Source organism: Leucoraja erinacea, chromosome 6 (genome assembly GCF_028641065.1).
Source record: "Leucoraja erinacea ecotype New England chromosome 6, Leri_hhj_1, whole genome shotgun sequence".
Classification (NCBI taxonomy): Eukaryota; Metazoa; Chordata; class Chondrichthyes; order Rajiformes; family Rajidae; genus Leucoraja; species Leucoraja erinaceus.
This window is the reverse complement of record NC_073382.1, coordinates 59,237,953-59,258,707: the sequence shown is the minus strand read 5'-3', so window position 1 is coordinate 59,258,707 and position 20,755 is coordinate 59,237,953. Positions and strand designations below refer to the sequence as shown.

At 42.4% G+C, this 20,755-nt stretch overlaps 1 protein-coding gene across 3 annotated transcripts in view; it reads right to left on the bottom strand.

The window, feature by feature from the left end:
* The window catches only part of rev1 (REV1 DNA directed polymerase), a 69,869-nt gene that overhangs the window by 31,140 nt on the left and 17,974 nt on the right, over positions 1-20,755 (bottom strand). For all 3 annotated transcript variants that reach the window (XR_008723644.1, XM_055637173.1, XM_055637172.1), the window contains exons 5-11: positions 18,334-18,480; positions 16,896-17,602; positions 14,862-14,960; positions 11,467-11,583; positions 10,330-10,462; positions 9,735-9,863; positions 3,717-3,871 (exon numbers count right to left, since the gene is read on the bottom strand). Coding sequence is in view for 2 of the 3 variants with exons in the window: in XM_055637173.1 (XP_055493148.1) it covers positions 3,717-3,871; positions 9,735-9,863; positions 10,330-10,462; positions 11,467-11,583; positions 14,862-14,960; positions 16,896-17,602; positions 18,334-18,480 (1,487 nt within the window). In the remaining variant the exon portion in view is untranslated. The remainder of the gene's footprint in view (positions 1-3,716; positions 3,872-9,734; positions 9,864-10,329; positions 10,463-11,466; positions 11,584-14,861; positions 14,961-16,895; positions 17,603-18,333; positions 18,481-20,755) is intronic.

The window sequence follows — 20,755 nt, the reverse complement described above, 5'->3', positions numbered from 1 at the left end:
CTACTGATATCCTTAAGTGTACCTTCCAGTTTAGTCAAAGGACAGTACAGCCTATGGTGACGAACCTTAAAGTTACATAAAAAGACCCATAAATCGTATGCATCAGTGCAATTAATACATCTGATCCAACTGTGAATATCATCAATGAAAGGATTTGCTGTAAACTTGTACTGACTCAAGAGTTCTTGGTTTTATTGTACATAGTTATGTTTTTTAAAAGGAAAGAAAAAGTGCATGAACCAAATGAATCAATTGTTCATTGTTTGGTAAATGTCCAACTTTGTTTTAGTTTTAAGTATCTCTAATAAGGATTTTTTTTTAAAATATAGTCCTTTATCTCGATTTAGGAGACTGAGAGGGGATCTTATAGAAACTTACAAAATTCTTAAGGGGTTGGACAGGCTAGATGCAGGAAGATTGCTCCCGATGTTGGGAAAGTCCAGGACAAGGGGTCACAGCTTAAGGACAAGGGGGAAATCCTTTAAAACTGAGATGAGAAGAACTTTTTTCACACAGAGAGTGGCGAATCTCTGGAACTCTCTGCCACAGAGGGTAGTCGAGGCCAGTTCATTGGCTATATTTAAGAGGGAGTTAGATGTGGCCCTTGTGGCTAAGGGGATCAGAGGGTATGGAGAGAAGGCAGGTACGGGATACTGAGTTGGATGATCAGCCATGATCATATTGAATGGCGGTGCAGGCTCGAAGGGCCGAATGGCCTACTCCTGCACCTAATTTCTATGTTTCTATGTTTAATAACTGACTCTAGCAGTTTCCCCACTACCGATGTTAGACTAACTGGTCTGTAATTTCCCGTTTTCTTTCTCCCTCCCTATTTAAAAAGTGGGGTTATGTTTGCTACCCGCCAATCCTCAGGAACTACTACAGAATCTAAAGAGTTTTGAAAGATTATTACTAATGCATCCACTATTTCTGGAGCTACTTCCTTAAGTACTCTGGGATGCAGCCTATCTGGCCCTGGGGATTTATCGGCCTTTAATCCATTCAATTTACCCAACACCACTTCCCGACTAACCTGGATTTCACTCAATTCCTCCAACTCCTTTGACCCCTGCTATTTCCGGCATATTATTTATGTCTTCCTTAGTGAAGACGGAACCAAAGTAGTTATTCAATTGGTCTGCCATATCCTTGTTCCCCATGATCAAATCACCTGTTTCTGACTGCAAGGGACCTACATTTGTTTTAACTAATCTCTTTCTTTTCACATATCTATAAAAACTTTGGCAGTCAGTTTTTATGTTCCCTGCCAGTTTTCTTTCATAATCTATTTTTCCTTTCCTAATTAAGCCCTTTGTCCTCCTCTACTGGTCTCTGAATTTCTCCCAGTCCTCTGGTATGCTGCTTTTTCTACTTTGACGTAGCCTTTGCTGGAGACCGACTTCGGGAGCTCCAACCGCGGGAGCCTGCGGACTTAACATCGTGGAGCTCACAGTCCCTGGTTAGAGTCCGACTGGGAACTACAAGCCGTAGGAGCCCCGACGCGGGACCTCCGACCGCCCCGACGTGGGAGCTTCGATCGTCCCGACGCAGGGGCTTAGATCTCCCCGACACAGGTGCTTCAATCTCCCCGACGCGGGTGCTTAGATCTTCCCGACGCGGGTGCTTCGATCTCCCCAACGCAGGGGCTTAGATCACCCCGACGGAAGGTTCGAATGCCCCGACCGACGGAAGGTTCGAATGCCCCGACCGCGGGAGAAAAATGAGGGAAGAAGATTTGACGTTGCCTTCCATCACAGTGAGGAATGTGGAGAACCCGCTGTGGTGCGGGGGGGGGGGGGGGGGGGGAGAGAGAGAGAGAGGGGGATGGGAAGAAGGAGGGAGTGGGAGGAGTAGTGGGAGGAGAGCGGGGAGGGCAGGAAGGGGGGGGGGGGGGGGGTAGGGGGGGGTGGGAGAGGGGTAGAGGGGAGTGGGTGCAACAGAAAGGGGAAGGGGGGTGGGGGGGAGATGGGGGTGAAGAAGGGGGGGGGAGGGGAGGAGGGAGAGAGGGGTGAGGAGAGAGGGAGATGGAGAGGGGGGAGAGAGAAGAGAAGGGGAGGAGGAGAGTGGGGTGGGGAGGGGATGAGAGAGGGGTGGTGGAGTGGTGGAAGAGGGACAGCGGGGGGTAGGGGAAGGGGTGGGGAGAGAGGGGAGCGAGGGGGATGGGGAGGGGGGAGAGAGAGAGGGGTGGGTGATGGGGAAGGGAGACGAGGAGGGAGATGGGGTAGGGGAGAGAGAGGGGAAGAGTGTGGATGGAGGGGGAAGAGTGGGGAGGGAAGGGGAGGGGGTGTGGGAGAGAGAGGGAAGGGGGCGTGGGACGGAAGGGGGGGGGGGGAGAGAGGGAGGGGGGGGGGTGGGGGAGGGAAGTGGGGGGGGAGAGGGAAGGGGGGAGGGGGGGGGGAGAGAGGGGTGGGGTGGGAGGAGGAGGGGAGGAGAGGTAGAGGGACGTGGAGGGAGATGGAGAAGGGGAGGAGTGAGAGATGGGGGAGGGGGGAGAGGAGAAGGGGGATGGGGGGATGGGGAGGAGAGGGGATGGGGGGGGGGAGAGAGGGATGGGGAGGGGGGGAGGGAGAGGGATGGAGGGGGAGAGAGGGGGGAGAGAGAGAGGAGGGGAAGAGGGAGGGGGGGGAGAGAGGGGAGAGGGGTGGGGGGGGAAGAGTGTGGAGGGAGGGGGCGAGGGGTGGGGGGGGGAGAGAGGGGAAATAGGGGGGAGGGGTAGTGAAAGGGGGAGGGTTAGGGACAGTCCATCTGTTCCCCATTCCCTTTCACCCCCAATCCTCTTTCTCTATTCCCACACGTGATGACGCGCTTCGACACAGGCTGCGGGGGGGAGCGGCTGGGGCTGCTGCAAAGGCATATGTAAATGATCCATTCCGATTGGACATCTGTGAGCATTGGGCATTGTGACATCACACGATTGAACGTTCACCAACATGTTATAGGTGAGAAGCTGGTTTTCTTTTTTAATTTTGGGGGAGGGGGGGGAGAAGGATTTTATTAAAAATGTGTACATAAACACGACAACATTTAATCAGGAGTGGATACTTAGAATGAAAAGTGAAATCTCTACCAAAATGGAAAAAATCTCGGCGATTCTGCGTCTGACGTTGGCGTGGCAACGTATCAAAAGCTGGCAGCCACAAGTCAGTCAGGCAGGCAGACACACACACACACTTTTATATCATAGATAGGTGGCTCTATGGTAAAACGAATATCACTATATCTTAATTGGTATACGTGACAATAAAAGACCTTTAAAACCTTTGAATGTCACAGATGGGTGGTTATCTTTTTGTAGATGGTTACTGCCTGCAATTTCTGTAGTGCAAATGTTACTTGCGTATGATGGATTGTTGCCCAGATGAGCACGTGGACTTTCATTTGCTCAAGAGTTGCCAATGCACTGTCTATACACTAAGGGCAATTTACAAAGACCAATTAACCTACACACTCGTATGTCATCAGAATGTGGGTGGAGTCCCACATAGTTACAGGAAGAATATGTGAACTCAAAACAGATGACCCTCAAAGTCAGGATCGAACCCGGGTTTCTAGTGCTGCGAGGTGCGGTTCTACCAACTGCACCACTACGCTGGCCGATACATTTTTGAATCTACTGCCTGAAATAATCTTCCTATTCGGAAATAAGAAACTGTAAAAATATTTAGGTCTACCATTGAAAAGTTTAAAGGTCTGATTTCTGTTACCTAGATACATACCCATTCCAGCTGATGCAGTACATTGTGTTTTTTCCTTAATCTCTGATCGAATAACAGTTGCTATCGCATCAGGTGTCAAACCAGTTTCTGCACAGATTGGTGATATGTCCACAAGAGCTTCATCACAACTGACAGCTTCAATATCATAAGTGTAGCTAAATGCAGAGAAGAACAAGATATATGAATTGGTGCAAATACTGTATTGGTTGTTTTTTTTTAAATATATAGGACGATGGTGCATGTTTTTTTTATGCCAGAATCATGCTCATAATCGAAACCATTCGATCGAAAGTTTCTTTTGACCATCAAATTTTGAAGTCAATTCTTATTCAATTCTATTCAATGCTTATTAGTCAAAATCCATTGTACAAAACTGACAATATTTCACGTCCTTTTTCTCCTGGGGTGCTGCTTGTCCCACTGAGTTACTCCAGCACTTTATGTCTATGCCTTCAATATTTCCCACCAGATGGATTGTCTTAGCCAGAAAAGCAGGCCAATCTGAGCAATTTATGGCTTTTCAAGGATACAAGTAAATTCGTTGTGAACATATCATGACAGTACCACAATTGATCGACTATTCTTGATTGTGGTAAATGGTTGTCACCAGTGATTATATTTAATTTCCAACATTATAAACACAACATTAAAAATATTATTCAGTCCATTTACCATACACATCAAATTACTACAGAATACACCTCAAAGTACTTAATTAGTTGAAATATTCTATATTTTAGAAACATTTAGATATTTCTTAATCACTATATAAATGTTTAGTTTATTATTGTGACATGTACAGCGGTACATTGAAAAGCCTCTGTTGCCTGCTATCCAGTCAAAGACTAGACATGATTACAATCAAGCCGACCGCTGTGTAAAGATAAAGGGTACAATGTGTAAATCACGATAAATTAATACTTAAGACGTAAGGTCTTGTAATCTTCAAGGCTTCCCTTGGAATAAATAAGAAAAAAACACTACCGCCTGAGTTGGAGAACTGGTGAAAGCCTATAATAAATTGAATGCATTCATTCAAACAGACATGATAGTGTTGAATTGTGTGCAAGACACCAATTCTGGCCAAACCAAACCTTTGAATACTTAATTTATGCTCATCTATTAAGCCACCAAATTCAATAAAGCTCTTGCATTGCTTACAGCTTTTGTGACTTATGTAAATGAACTCACGGGAATCACTGTTCATTCACACTCTTCAGCTTCATGCCATTAACTGCACATTCCATATCCTGCTTTTTACAGAACATTCGAGCAGGTGCGGCTTCACAAACACTCTAACTACATAGGGGAGGAGAGGGGGATAGGAGGGGGAAAGGGGGGGGAGAAAGGGGGGAGAGAGAGGGGAGGAGGGAGAGAGAGAGGGGGGGAGGAGGCAAGAGAGTAGAGGGGGAGAGATGGGGAGATGGGGGGAGAGAGGGGGGGGGGGGGGGAGGGAGGGGAGGTAGGAGGAGGGGAGAGAGGGTTGGAGGAGGGGAGAGGGGGTTGGAGGAGGGGAGAGGGAGTTGGAGGAGGGGAGAGAGGGGGTTGGAGGGGAGAGGGGGTTGGAGAGGGGAGGGGGGAGTTGGAGGGGGGGGGAGTTGGAGGGGGGGAGGGGGGTTGGAAGAGGGGAGGGGGGGTTGGGGGAGGGGTTGGAGGGGGGGAGAGGGGTGTTGGAGGGGGGGAGGGGTTGGAGGGAGGAGATGGGGAGAGGGGTTGGAGAGGAGGAGGGGGGGAGAGGGGGGAGAGGGGAGACGAGGGAGGGTGAGGAGGAGAGAGGGATGAGGAGAGAGGGGTGAGGAGAATAGGGAAGAGAGGGGGAGAGGAGGGAGAGAGAGAGATGGGGGGGAGAGGGGTTGGTGAGGGGGGGGGTAGAGAAGGGTGGGGGGAGAGGGGGAGGAGGAGGGGTAAGAGAGGGAGGGGGGGGGAGAGGAGAGGGGTGGGGGAGGAGTGGGGAGAGAGGGGGGGTAGAGTGTTGAGTGTTGAGGAGGGGGAGAGGGGTAGAGGGGGAAGAGTGGGGAGGTAGGGGGAGAGGGTAAGAGTGGGGAGGGGAGGGGAGGGGAGAGGGGGAGAGGGAAGGGTGGGGGAAGGGGTAGTGTGGAGGGATGGGGAATGGTAGAGAGAGGGGTAAAGGGGAGAGAGGGGGGAGTGTGTGTGGAGGGGGGGAGGGTAAGAGTGGGGAGGGAGGGGGGAGGGAGAGGGGGGGGAGAGAGAGTGGGGCAGGGAGTGGGGGGGGGAAGAGAGAAGTGGAAGAGTGGGGTGGGGAGGGGGAGAGGGGGGTAGGGGAAGTGGTGGAAGAGGTGGGGGAGAGAGGGTAGGGGGGGTGGGAAGAGGGGGGTGGGGGATGGGGATGAGAGGAGAGGGAGAGGGGAGGAGAGGGGGCAGAGAGGTGTGGGGGGGGGAGGGCGGGCGGGGAGGGAGGGGGAGAGGGGTTAGCGGCAGTCCATCAATTCCCCATTCCCTCTCCTTCTATTCCTACACTCTCCCTCCTCATCTCCCCCATTCCCCCCTCTCCCTCCCTACTCCCTCCTCTCCCTCAAACCCCCCACTCCCCCTTTTCACCTCTCCGGGATCTCCCCTGTCCCCGGTGACCTCCGGATCTGGAGAACTTGTAGGAGGAAGGAGGGAGGGAGGGGGTAGAGTTTTAATACTTAGATGCTTATAAAACCTGTGTTTTGGGGCGGGTTGTGGGCGGAGAGAGTCTCAACGGCCGTTATGTTGATCACTTGATCACGCACTTCAACACAGGCGGCGGGGGGCGGGGGCTGGAGCAAAGGCATATGTAAATGAGATCCATTGCGATTGGACATCTGTGAGCATTGGGCATTGTGACATCACGATGGAACGTTCGTCAACATTCTATGGGCGAGAAGCAGTTTGATTTTTTTTTTAACAATTTGAAATTTTTATTACCGAAAAAGCAGGGAAAGGTTGAACCGAATGTTCAAATTTTCCAAGCATTAAGAGGAGGAGGAAAAATCCTACCAGAATATGTAAAAATTGTTCCGTTTTTGCAAATTTCGGAGGAGATTCACAAACGCCTATAACGAATATTCGCGAAAAAGAACCCGTAGGAACCAACACGAGAGTTTTAAATATACACTAAACAAAGTGCAGACCCGCTGGGTCTGCTCCCCCAACACGCGGTTGGGGGGTGGGGGTGCTGCGGCTTCACACGCACACTAAGGTTGAAGTGAATGTTCTAATATTACAAACATTAAGAGGAGGAAAAACCCTACCGGACGGAATATGTAAAAAATTTTGGCAAATTTCGGAGGAGATTCACAAACGCCTAAAACGATCGATCGATAAAGATATACAGTGCCCTCCATAAAGTTTGGGACAAAGACCCATCATTTATTAATTTGTCTCTGCACTCCACAATATGAGATTTGTAATAGAAAAAATCACATGTGGTTAAAGTGCAGATTGTCAGATTTTAATAAAGGCCATTTTTATACATTTCGGTTACACCATGTAGAAATTACAGCAGTGTTTAAACATAGTCCCCTCATTTCAGAGCACCATAATGTTTGGGACACAGCAATGTCATGTAAACAAAAGTAGTTATGTTTAGTATTTTGTTGCATATCCTTTGCACGCAATGAATGCTTGAAATCTGCAATTCATGGACATCACTGGATGCTGGGAGTCTTATCTGTTATGCTCTGCAAGGCCTGTATTACAGCCATCTTTAGCTTATGCTTGTTTTGGGGGCTAGTCCTTCAGTTTTCTCTTCAGCATATAAAAGGCATGCTTAATTGGGTTCAGATCAGGTGATTGACTTAGCCACTCAAGAATTTACCATTTTTTGCTTTGAAAAACTCCTTTGGGCTTTAGCAGTAAGTTTGGGATCATTGTCTTGCTGTAGAAAGAACAGCCAGCCAATGAGTTTTGAGGCATTTGTTTGAACTTGAGCAGATAGGATGCGTCTATACACCAGAATTCATTATGCTACTCCCATCAGCAGTTGTATCATCAATGAAGATAAGTGAGCCAGTACCATCAGCAGCCATACATGCTCAGGCCATAACCGTGTTTCACAGATGAGGTGGTATGCTTTTGATCTTGGGCAGTTCCTTCTCCCCACCATACTTTGCTCTTGCCTTCACTCTGATATAAGTTAATCTTCATCTCATCTGTCCATAAGACCTTTTCCCAGAATTATGGTTGCTCTTTTAAGTACTTCTTGGCAACCTGTAACCTGGCCATCCTATTTTTGCGGCTAACCAGTGGTTTACATCTTGCAGTGTAGCATCTGAATTTCTGTTCATGAAGTCTTCTGCAGACAGTGGTCATTGACAAATCCACACCTGACTCCTGAAGAGTGTTTCTGATCTGTCAGACAGGTGTTTGGGGATTTTTCTTTATTATAGAGAGAATTCTTCTGTCATCAGCTGTGAAGGTCTTCCTTGGCCTGCCAGTCCCTTTGTGATTAGTAAGCTCACCAGTGTTCTCTTTCTTCTCAATGATGTTCCAAACAGTTGATTTTGGGAAGCCTAAAGTTTGGCTGATGTCTCTAACAGTTTTATTCTTGTTTCTCAGTCTCATAATGGCTTCTTTGGCTTTCATTGGCACAACTTTGGTCCTCATGTTGATAAATAGCAATAAAAGTTTTCAAAGGTGATGGAAAGACTGGAGGAAAGACTAGGTGCTGAGAGCTCTCTTGTACCTGCATTAAGGAGGCAATTAAACACACCTGAGCAATTACAAATGCTTGTGAAACCATGTGTCCTAAACATTATGGTGCCCTGAAATGGGGGGACTTTGTTTAAACACAGCTGTAATTTCTATATGGTGAAATCAAAATGTCTAAAAATGGCCTTTAATAAAATCTGACAATGTGCACTTTAACCACGTGATTTTTTTCTATCACAAATCTCAAATTGTGGAGAACAGAGGCAAATAAATAAATGATGGGTCTTTGTCCCAAACATTATGGATGGCACTGTATCACCCAACTCTTATTCTTCCTAATTTATCATCTGTCACTTCTTTGTTCATTTGACTTGCTGTACTTTCTTGAAATCTTGAAGTATTTTCTACTGGTGTGCCAAATTAAACCTATTTTGTGTGTTGACATATTGTTTCCTGATATCTGTCAAATTAAAGTGGACTCCGCATTCACGCACAGATAAACTTCAAAACCTTCTCAAATGAGGATATACGTAAGGTAATTATGATTAATTATTATTTGATAAGGTAGGAGGGAAAAGATTTCTTCCTGTGGGGCAGTTCAGAACAGTAAGGGATAACAACTGAGTTTGAGATCAACCATTCAGCAACAAATTCAGCAGGCTTCTCTTCTCAAAAAAAGGAAAATCTGGATTTTTCTTGGTAAAGGTCAAGGCGAGGTCAATTGAAAACGTTAAAACCAAGTATGATAGTTTTACTCTGTGACATTCTGTGAGGGTATCAAGAGATGAGTAATCAAGGTGGATAATTGGGGTAGAAATACAAAGTAACCATAATCTAACCGAATGATGGAGGATTTACAGAGTTGAATCCTTGTTCTGCAATTGCAATCCATTTAGTCTTCCTTTCATGTTCATTAACTGACTTTTTACCAATTTGGTTATATTATCTCCTGAGCCAAATTGTTGACTCTTCTGAAATATTGTATACGTGCTTCTACTTAATCCTACCGTTCATGTATTCATAAACAAAAGTCGTCAAACATGAGCTGACTTTACAATTCCAAGTGTGAAACCTTCTTAGTGGTTGAGTGCTGAATTGAGTACTTTCCAAGTTCAGGATTGGTTATCCTTTGTTATTTTGCTTTAAAGTTTAGCATACTGCGCACAGACAAGTGTTGTGTTATCCATATTGCACATATTGGTAAATATCTATCTGGTACTTACATTGAGCTGTCAGAAATAACTACTTTTGCAGAATGCAATTATAAGTAATTAACACAAACTCAGTTCCCTTGTTTTAATTATGTATTTAGATTACTTTATAAAACAATGCATTGATATAATTATGAATTGCATTAATGTTATATACAATAAGCTAAATTACCTCGCTAAGGTTTCATACATAATTGACGCCACTTCTTTGTAAGCTTTGAAGTTGTAGCTAACAGCCTGAAGATCAGGGCATAACTGTTTTGCTTGTCCGTAAAACATGCCATTCTTAATACCAGTCTGTCTGTCAAGAAATGACATAAAACCAATTACATTCAAAATTCACAACACATCTTAATGGCCAAATTAAATAGAAGATTTAGTAAGGTGGGAATATTCAATTTTGAAAGCCAAACTTGAAGAGTCCATGTTGTTGTCAGTCAGTCAGGCAGCTAAATAAACAGCTGGCCCACTGAGCCTGAAGCAGAACAGCCTCTTTTTCTTAGCTGACTGACTAGCTAATTACATGTTTTTGATCACTCTTAGGATATCCCACTGGATCATCATAAAGCTACTGCCACGGGCTCAGATTTAATATCAGCAGATGGGATTTTTATAAATAGCTCCTGAATTAATCACAACATTTATAAAGTGTCCTTGCTGACAATAAACAAGACTTAAATAAATCAGGCGCAACAAACACTATACGAAATGCATAAACCTTTTATTCTATTTTAAAATTATCTTGAAAATCAGATATTTTTATTTACCTAGCTTCATAACTACAAGATGCAATTTCTGCCATTGATAAGGCCATCAGATCCATGTTAATACCATTCACAGAGGCAGGATTTGCATTCTCCCAGACGTTGCCATCTACTTTATCGGACACTTTTTTCTCTTCTATAAAAACAATGAAATTATCACTGTAAATCTGGCACTATTTTTTTTTTTCATTTCCCTCTTTTATGGTATATTAAATCCCCACAAATAAATGTAGAACATAAAGGAAGTAAATGCAAATAATAATCACACTGACATTAGCCTCCGCGTGTTAATATTGTTGAACAAATTTAGTCAATGTACCTTCCACATGAAGGCACTCATTTATTTATTTTATTCAAAAATCAGCAGCAATATCCTGCAATTTGGGATTTTTAGCCTGGGCCACTCAAGCTGAATTGTTTCAGTATTATTAAATTAAGCTGTTAAGCATTTCTCAAGGACCATGCATACTTTTTTATTTATGCAACAACTGTAGCTGGAATGTTAGTGCAGAAGAATTGGTGCTGGTGGATGCATGGTTCAGCACACACATGTTCAATAGTCAAGTGTCTGGTTTTATCTCCCTATGTTCATAACTTGCTTGGAGACGGGGAAGGAGAGAATATCAATGCTAGAACACTCATATTGAGCAAACTGCACGAGGATACTGTTAGTGCAAAGTTGTTTACATTTAATTTGTGCAGTAGCTTAAAAATAGATAATGATGAATCTCTACCTATTATACATTCCAGCTGATTTTCATGAAAAAATAGAAACAGAACTCAGGCAAATTGTAGCATGGGCTCCAAACTCGCTAGTGGCAATTTGCCATTGTAGTAAATATAAAACTTCTCAGATTGAGAGCTGTTATCAATTAAGGAGGTGGGATAATGAATTAATTATTGTCTTTGAGAAAATTAGTTTAGTGTCTAACTCATTAGTTTCTTTGCCTCCTGTGCTTTTATTTTTAAAGAGCTTCGAATAGTTTCATTTTGAAATTAACCCTTAAAAATTACTCAATACTACAATTACTTCCATGAAGAATGAAGCAATCAGAAATTCCAGAATGTGGCGTTCACACAAATTGAAAGCTAGACACTTTTACAAGAGAAATACATATTATGGCAATATTAAATCCTTACCCATTTTGTCATTTATCATCTTCTTCTGGTAATATTGCATTTCAAACTGTGGGTTAGCACTTGGTCGGACGGACACTCGACCATGACCTCTGTTGTGGGTAACAGCTACAGGCTTTCCTAGAAGGCAAAAATGGAAACGTTCTGTTCTTACCCGTTATTCCATTTTTCACATATTAGAACAATACTTGTTCTTCCTCTTGGGGTATGGATAACAGACTTAATTATAATCTACTCGTGCAGATATTCTCCATCCAATAGTTCAAAAGTTTTAAAGACGCCCTAAGATGGTCACTGTAGAACTGGCCTCAACAATCAAGTCAAGAGAGTTTATTGTCATGTGTTCCAGATAGGACAATGAAATTCTTGCTTGCTGCAGCACAACAGAATATAGTAAGCATAATACAGAACAGTTCAGTGTGTCTATATAGCATAGACCATATATATATATATATATATATACATACACACACACGCATAAATAAACAGATAACGTGCAATAGGCTGTTACAGTTCAGAGTCTGTTTGTTGGCGAGTTTAATAGCCTGTGGCTGTGGGGAAGAAGCTGTTCCTGAACCTGGATGTACCAGTTTTCAGGCTCCTGTACCTTCTAACCGATGGTAGCGGAGAGATGAGTGCATGGCCGGGCTTGTGTGGGTCCTTGATGATGTTGGCAGCCCTTTTGAGACAGCGACTGCGATAGATCCCTTCGATGGTACGGAGGTCAGAGCCAATGGTGGACTGGGCAGTGGTCACAACTTTCGGCATTCTTTTCCGCTCCTGGACGCTCAAGTTGCCGAACCAAGCAACGATGCAACCAGTCAGCATGCTCTCTACTGTGCACCTGTAGAAGTTCCAGAGAGTCCTCTTTGACATACCGACTCTCCGTAATCTTATCGGGAAGTAGAGGCGCTGATGTGCTTTATTTATAATTGCATCAGCTGGGACCAGGAAAGATCTTCGGAAATGTGTACACCCAGGAATTTGAAGTTCAGTTTGATTTGAGGTACAAATTCAACATTCAAATTTAATTCCTTCTGAATTATTTTCCAAGTTGTACTTTTAAATTAATTTTGACAAATGTATTTATTGATCCAACTTACATTGCACATTGAATGTAGCCAACGACGTTATGGGGGATATTTCATGAGACTCCTTGTTGTCCCATAAACCCCAACTCTGAAATTTCCCTTTTTTCTTCCAGAGGAATAAATAGTCTTGATTAGTATGGCTGTCGGGGGTTATAGGGGAAAGGCAGGAGAATGGGGTAAGGAGGGAGAGATAGATCAGCCATAATCAAATGGCGGAGTAGATTTGATGGGCCGAATGGCCTAATTCTACTTCTACTCCTAATTCTACGACCTTAAATCCTGACTCACTATGCATCCATCTGTTTTCCTTAATAAGCTGACATTTAAATTCAGTAAGTTGTCTAATCTCTACAGTCTGAATCACGTACTCAACATGATGCAGTTACCTCACTCCAGGTATTCTGATAATCGTGATTTATTTTTTAAACTTCAAGTTACACTAATACGATCAACATCTCACACTGCTTCAATTTTCATTCAGAGCTTTCTGAAATACTAAAACATTCATTACCCTCAAGTATTGAGTGGTTTGCAATTTGTGCTGTGCCTACATTTCAAAACCACTAAATTTGTTGTACGGCAATTTTTTTTAGCATCTATGTATCAAAGGATATTTTGATTTTGTTTTCTTCCTCTCTAAAGTCCTTGTTGCTCAAAGATTTAGGATTTTTGTTTGTTCCGAGGTCATGAAGAGTACTCAGCAAATTCAAATTCAATCTACAACCTTCCATGCAAACACTGGGTTGCTACAATTTCAACAAGTGGTCTCTTCTATTCTATTTGCTGAAATATAAATCACTCTGCCACAAGTAGACTCACTAAATTCTCAAATTCCCTCCACAAATCTCTGACTCTCTAGCTCCCCCATGACCCTTGATCAAGTTTTCAGCCAATTGCTCTAAAAATGATACACTGTGGTTTGGTGCCAAATTTTGATGATAATTTTCTCGTAAAGTTTGCTAAAACATTTTAGTATATTAACAGGGGTTTGCAAACTCCTATTTTCCGGTGTCACCCTCCTAGGTTTGAGTCTCTTATGGATAAACTATAGCCTTCCTCAATTCAAATGATTTTCAAAAGCTATTACTTTTCACCAAACTTAACATCCATCTTTACAATAAATTTCATTTTCCAATCCATTTCATTGTCAGCTCAAGATGTTTGTTTCTGTCCCCAGCTTCCAGCAACAATACACCACAGATTCTGCTTAACCATTATCCTTTCTTGATGGTCTTAACATATGAGGAGCGTTTGAAGGCTCTGAGCTGAAGTTTAAAAGGATGAAGGGGAGTTCTCCGAGAAACCTACCAAATAATGAAAGGCCTAGATAGAGTGGATGTGAAGAGGATGGTTCCAGTATGGGAGAGTCCAGGACTAGAGGGAACAGCCTCAGAATAAAAGGATGCACCTGCAGAATAGTGATGAGGAGGAATTTCTTTAGTCAGAGGATAGTGATTCTGTAGAATTTATTGTCACAGACGGAGGTGCTGGCTAAGTCGTTGAGTATTTTTAAAGTGGAGATTGATAGGTTCTTGATTAGTAAGGGCGTCAAAGGTTACAGGAGAATGGGGATGGGAGGGAAAATAGATCAGCCATGATTGAGTGGCAGAGCAGACTCAATGTAGGGGTGGCACAGTGGTGCAACAGTAGAATTGCTTGCAGCGCTAGAGACCAGGGTTCGATCCTGACTACGGGTGCTATCTGTACCGAGTTTGTACGTTCTCCCCGTGACCATGTTATTTTTCCCCGGGGTGCTCCGGATTCCTCCCACACTCCAGACGTTTGTAGGTTAATTGGCTTTGGTAAAGATTGTAAATTGTCCCTAGCATGTAAGGTAGTGCTAGTGTATGGGTTGATCGCTAGTCGGCGTGGACTCAGTGGGAAGAAAGGCCTGTTTCCGTGCTGTATCTCTAAACTAAACCTTACCTCTATTGTTTTGAATTTCATCCCCACACTTCATAGCTTCCTCACAATTCACCACTAAACCTCCAAAGACATTTATTCATTTTTTTCAAATATATGATTTGATCATACAGGTTCTCAACTTCTATCCATTTGAGGGTGATTCCTGGTCCCATTGAACATTACAAATAAAATTTCACCTTTGCAGAAACTCACAACTTGACTCTTAACTTTCAGCCCAATCATTCAAACAATTATTTTGTTCAGCCCATTTATATGTTCTTGAAATTCCTATACAACGCTGTAATCAGTTTGCATCCTCATGCTTAAGTTTAAAGTCACAACTTTAAACTTGTATCTTGTTGGTTGAAGAATTGATAAAAATAGAATTTAACATTTACAAACCCTTCAGTTCTGGGTGATCACGAATGCCCACTGATACAAAGAAACAGTCCATGTCGATGTGCATTATGCAGCTCTTATGTCTGGGCAAATCCGCAGTGCCTGTGGAGAAAAACAGTAAATAGCAAGAGCTCAGGTACTAAATGACTACCTACGCATTTAACATAAAAACAAGAATTATTATCTGAATGGTGTCAGATTAGGAATAGGGGAGGTGCAACAAGACTTGGGTGCCCTTGCACATCAGTCACTGAAAGTAAGCATGCAGGTACAGTAGGCAGCGAAGAAAGCTAATGGCATGTTGACCTTCATTACGAGGGGATTTGCATATAGGAACAAGGAGGTCCTATTGCAGTTGTACAGGGCCCTGGGTGAGAACACACCTGGAGTATTGTGTGCAGTTTTGGTCACCTAATTTGAGGAAGGATATTCTTGTTATTGAGGGAGTGGATCGTAGGTTCACAAGGTTAATTTCCGGGATGGTGGAACCAATATATGATGAAAGAATGGATAAACTGGGCTTATATTCACTGGGATTTAGAAGGATGAGAGGATATCTTATAGAATCATATAAAATTCTTATGGGATTGGACAGGCTAGCTGCAGTAAAAATGTTCCCAATGTTGCGGGAGTCCAGAATCAGGGGTCACAGTGTACGAATAAGGGGTAGGCCATTTAGGACTGAGATGAGGAAAAACTTTTCACCCAGAGAGTTGTGAATCTATGGAATTCTCTGCCACAGAAGCAAGTGGAAGCCAATTCACTGGATGTTTTCAAGAGAGAGTTAGATATAGCTCCTAGGGCTAAAGGAAACAAGGGATATGGGAAGAAAGCAGGAACGGGGTACTGATTTAGGATGACCAGCCATGATTATATTGGCTCAAAGGGCCTGCACCTGTTTCTATAACATGGTAAGGGAGAGACAGAGACAGAGAGACAGACAGAGAGAGAGAGAGACAGACAGACAGACACAGAGAGAGAGAGACAGAGAGAGTGAGAGACCGAGAGATAGACAGAGAGAGTGAGAGACAGAAACAGACAGAGAGAAGATATTAAATGTCATTTCTTTAACATACTTTTCGTTGCACGCTAACCAGTCAGCTAAAAGACTACACATAATTTCATTCGAGGTGTTCACAGTGTAGATACATGACAAATAGAATAACATATAGTGCAAAATAAAGTTCAGTAAAGTCAAATTAAAGATAATTTGAGGTCCCTGAGTGTGGTAGATAGTAGCTCAGGACTACTCTCCAGTTGTTGGTAGGATGGTGTGGTTGCCTGATAACAGCTGGGAAGAAACTGTCACTGTATCTGGAGGCATGCGTTTTCACACTTCTGTACATCTTGCCTGATGGGACCAACACATGGATTTTTAAAGACTGCTCAAAGAGCATATACAAAGCAAGTTTCTCAACTATATTTATCTGAATATGGAGATGGCAGGGTTTCTGACCTACAGTGAATAAACATAAATCAAAGACACCACAATTCCCTTTAGCCACTAATAATAGCTGAACAATAACTGATTCATACATTTTTTAAAAATTACCCGGGCTAACAATTCTTCCCATACAGTCACCTTTGTTTTCAACCTACCCCTAGGTTGAAGCTTAATCGTACCATCTGCCTCTTGATCCTTCATGTTCATGTGTTTCATAGAAATGTGGCCCACTATCAGCATATCTAGAGCCTCACCAATCTGGTGGAAAGATCAGGTGGCGCAGATGCTGCTTAGTCTGCCGAATTCCTACACAGGTTGTTGGTGGGTAAATTGTACTCCGCACCTGTCATAAGTACAAACATTTCCAGGCCTAATATTGTGTCAAATTTCCCGGTAAGAGAGTAGGCATGTATCTTAAGCTTTTCTAACTAGTTGCACAGTTATAGCCTATATAGCTTAATGGGGACAACTAAATGGTCCCCATTTACAGGGACCTCACTTTTGAAATACAAATCTCTCAGAAAGGGAAATTCAAGCAAATGAAGAACAAGGTGCAAATCCCCAAAATATAAAACCAGTAAGCAGAATCTTACCCAAATGGTTGGAGCCACTAGGATTTCTCAGAATCTTTTCCATATTAATTCTCTTTAGTTTCTCTCTGCCAGGGTAAACCCCATTATTTTGTTTTTGAAGTCTGTTCACATATTCTGTAAACTCACACTTCCACATTGCTATGTGATGCAGTCTTGAATGGGCATAAAACTCAGATATAAAACTTGGGTCCGCAGGTTTAGATGACCCGTGGGAAGATCCTTTAGTAGGCGAAGGCTCTGCATTGCTTTTCATTCTTGAAATCTCCCGAATTGCAGATTGCCTAATCCCATTTATTTTGAAGCATTCATTTAAAGAAGAACCGGAAGGAGTCCTTGTGCAGTCAGTCAGAAAGGAATTGCCTTCTGCCAACTGCTCTTCACAGTTTTTGAAATCTGTTTCACGGTCATCATTAGCTTCTGCCAATACTTCAAGGGTTCCAGGTTCCTTTCCCCACAAAGTTTCACTGAAAAGTTTTAAATAATCTTGTGTTTTTAAGGCACTATTAGAATTGGGCTCGTTGGTGTAATTAACAGCGATATGGTCTCTACAACTATGAACTCCATTGTGATTTAGGTGAGGAAAAGCAGGCTCCAATTCCATTAGTTCAAAATCATCATTATTTTTGTCCCATCCATTCATTCCACTGTTGGTCTGGTTTCCTTTTCCCTTTTGTTTCACGTTCTCTTGGTTGTTGTTTATACTTTTTCTAAAAAAAACACAAGAAATAGTATTTTTCATAATTTTGCAAAAAAATGCATAAATGTGATAGTTACTGTTCCTAGATTCTCTTTCTGTAACTGGACAGGTTGAGCATGGACCAGGTGAGTGCAATATCACGCAGTTGGACGACAGTGGAGAGGTTGTTGGGAGGAGGATGGTGTAGTCAACAGTTGCTGAACATTGAGAGGATGAAGGATAATTACAAACACATAGAAGATTATTAGTAACTAATAAAATAAATTAGAACTAACTCTTGATCCATACTTATGGCACCAGCCAATTAAATTTGCAGATCACATACTTTTTATATAACGGATCCAATTATTTCAATGAAGCCAGTAGATCATCCAACTCAGTACGGGATACTGAGTTGGATGATCAGCCATGATCATATTGAATGGCGGTGCAGGCTCGAAGGGCCGAATGGCCTACTCCTGCACCTAATTTCTATGTTTCTATGTTTAGATTGAGGACTGGATGAAATAACTCATTAAGCGCAGGAAATTGCAACCTAGGTTTTTCCTCTGTTAATGTGATATTGCAACTGGAATTCCAACCTAGATGCAGCACCGATCTTTTTGATAAACCATTAATCAACATTATCAATTTTCTGCTCAACCAAAACAACTTCAGCTTTCATGTCCGTCAAGACCCAAAAAATTACAGGTTAAGGAGTGAGATGTTACATCAAGATTCTAAAATGGTGAAATTACTCACACATTTCTATGAAGTTTGTAAATATTGCTCGGTCCTGGTGTAGGTTCTTCAGGTTTGTTCACAGTGAAGTTTAATCCTTTTTGGACACTTGACTGCTTGGTGTACAGTTGATAAGGAATGTAAGAAAGGAGGCACCCAGCTTTTATACTGCAAAGGTAAACAACAACAAAAAACAGATAATTTAGCATATAATTCTTAGAAGCCCAGTAACATTGATACACCTCATTAATATGTGTTCTTGTGCTGGTGGTAAAGTTATGTAGATATATCAAGAGCTCTCAAAAAGGAGTATTATCAAAACTTGATTAAGGCAAATACAAGAAAAATATCAAAATAAATAATCATTTTCAAAAATTGATTTTATTACTATGAACCTTGAAATCTTTGGAAATAGTTAAAAAAAAACATTAAAAGAGCAGGTAACGATTTTACAACATCTGTACAAAACACTGCAGAATATATAGTTCATAAATACATTACATAAATATGAAAGATGGGAAGAATGCTAGAGTTCTAACGAAGTTTCAGATGGATTTAAGTTCATTTTGAATTCTGTGACATCAATGGTTGATACAGAAAATACAAATATGATAGAAAATATCTTTAGAATCAGGAATTCAAATATGTCATTGAGACTGCTTAGAGGAACAAAGCTGAGGAACAAATCTCAGATTTTAATTTTATTAATAAATCAGTATCAGTATCAAAAGAAAATTCAAAAGGGAGATCGTATATTATGCATATTATTGTATATTTCTAAACAGACATAGTATATAAGTGGTGATCAAGATGCAAATTCCAGTCATTGTACCGGCACGATGCAAGATTAATAGGATAAGTTGCTTCCAAAATACCACTTGTTTTTGTTCTAATAGCTTAATTGAACACACTGCACCTGAGGATTTACAGCAGATCTTTGAGAAGGAAATAATAACATGCAAAACCAGAACTCCATTGGTTATATTAATTATATATGAACTGATTGATCTTGATTTGTATAGTAGTTTTTTTACATTTACTTGCAACTCTAATGTTATCAAGTTTCTTTTTCCACCAATCATTGAAGATTATTGTTGGGACGCCTGAAATGATTAACTTATTTTCTTCTTGGGAAGATCCTCAGGATTGAGGATGACTTGCTTCCACTCCATTGTTTGAGTGCTGAGGTTGTTAATGAGGCCAATGGGAGAACCACGGATACTTCCACAGATGGGACAGGCAGTGGCTGCATTGGTGATTGGGAGGACGGTGCGTAATATGGTGCGTTCCTACCACTGGACTTCCACGTTTGATAACACAGGGTTTTTCTCTGCTCTCAATGCATGCATTTGAGGTTTTCAATGTCTTTTGAAAGCTCTTTGATCACTTGGAGCAGTCATGGGCCAGAGGTTTCCAGGAGTTAGCGTGGATGTTGCATTTCTTCGTTGTTTGCTGTCTGCCTGATAATCTATACCCACAACAGAGCTCAAAATAGAGCGCCTGTTTTGGGAGTATGGTGTCAGACATGCAAATGATTCAAATTCAGATTCAACTTTAATTGTCATTGTCAGTGTACAGTACAGAGACAACGAAATGCAGTTCAAAAGGAAATGATGTGGTGTTATAGCTAATTGAGAACAACTAAGGTCCCAATGCTGCGGATGTGGCCTGAAAGAGAATGCGGCCATTGTTTTACTTATCCTTGAGTGAACGAAGGATATTTTGGGGAGACAGGAATAGTAGTATTTTTCCAGTGCGTGGAGGAGCCTGCTGCAAGTCGTACAGGTCTGAAGCATATAGAAGGATACAGCTCACTGAGTGAGGAACTGGTCAATTGACAACAGCACCAAGGACATGACGAACATTAAGCACACTGTATGCGTGCTGAATAAATGTACATTTGATAAGGCTCATTATAAACTATTTCACAACCCAAAATTTGAGCCCCACCTGATAATTAGATTAAAATGAACTTTCAAGAACTTCTGTTGTTTGGCAAATTTGGTCAATGTATTAGAAATAAAGGTTAAAATAAAATTAAGAACAAACTTAAGAATAACAAGGGACAAAGGTTCAAAGGTTATTTTATTGGTCACATACACCTAGGTGTAGTGAAATGCTTCTTGCCATGCAGCACATAAAGAAAGAATACAGACATAACAATAATAAAGACATTTAAACATAAAAACATCCCCCCACAATGGTTCCCATTATGAGGGAAGGCACAGTGTCCAGTCCCCATCCCATGTCCACCCATAGTCGGGCTTATTGAGGCCTCCACAGTTGCCTTTAAAGGGGCCCAATGTTCCAGGCCGTTCTCGCCGGATGATTGTACTCCGGCGTCGGGAGAATCCTCTCAGCGGCATGGGAACCCTGGAACGGCCGCTTCCCTCACCGGAGACCGCGGCTTCCGAAGCCAACAAGGCCGCGCCGGTTGGAGCTC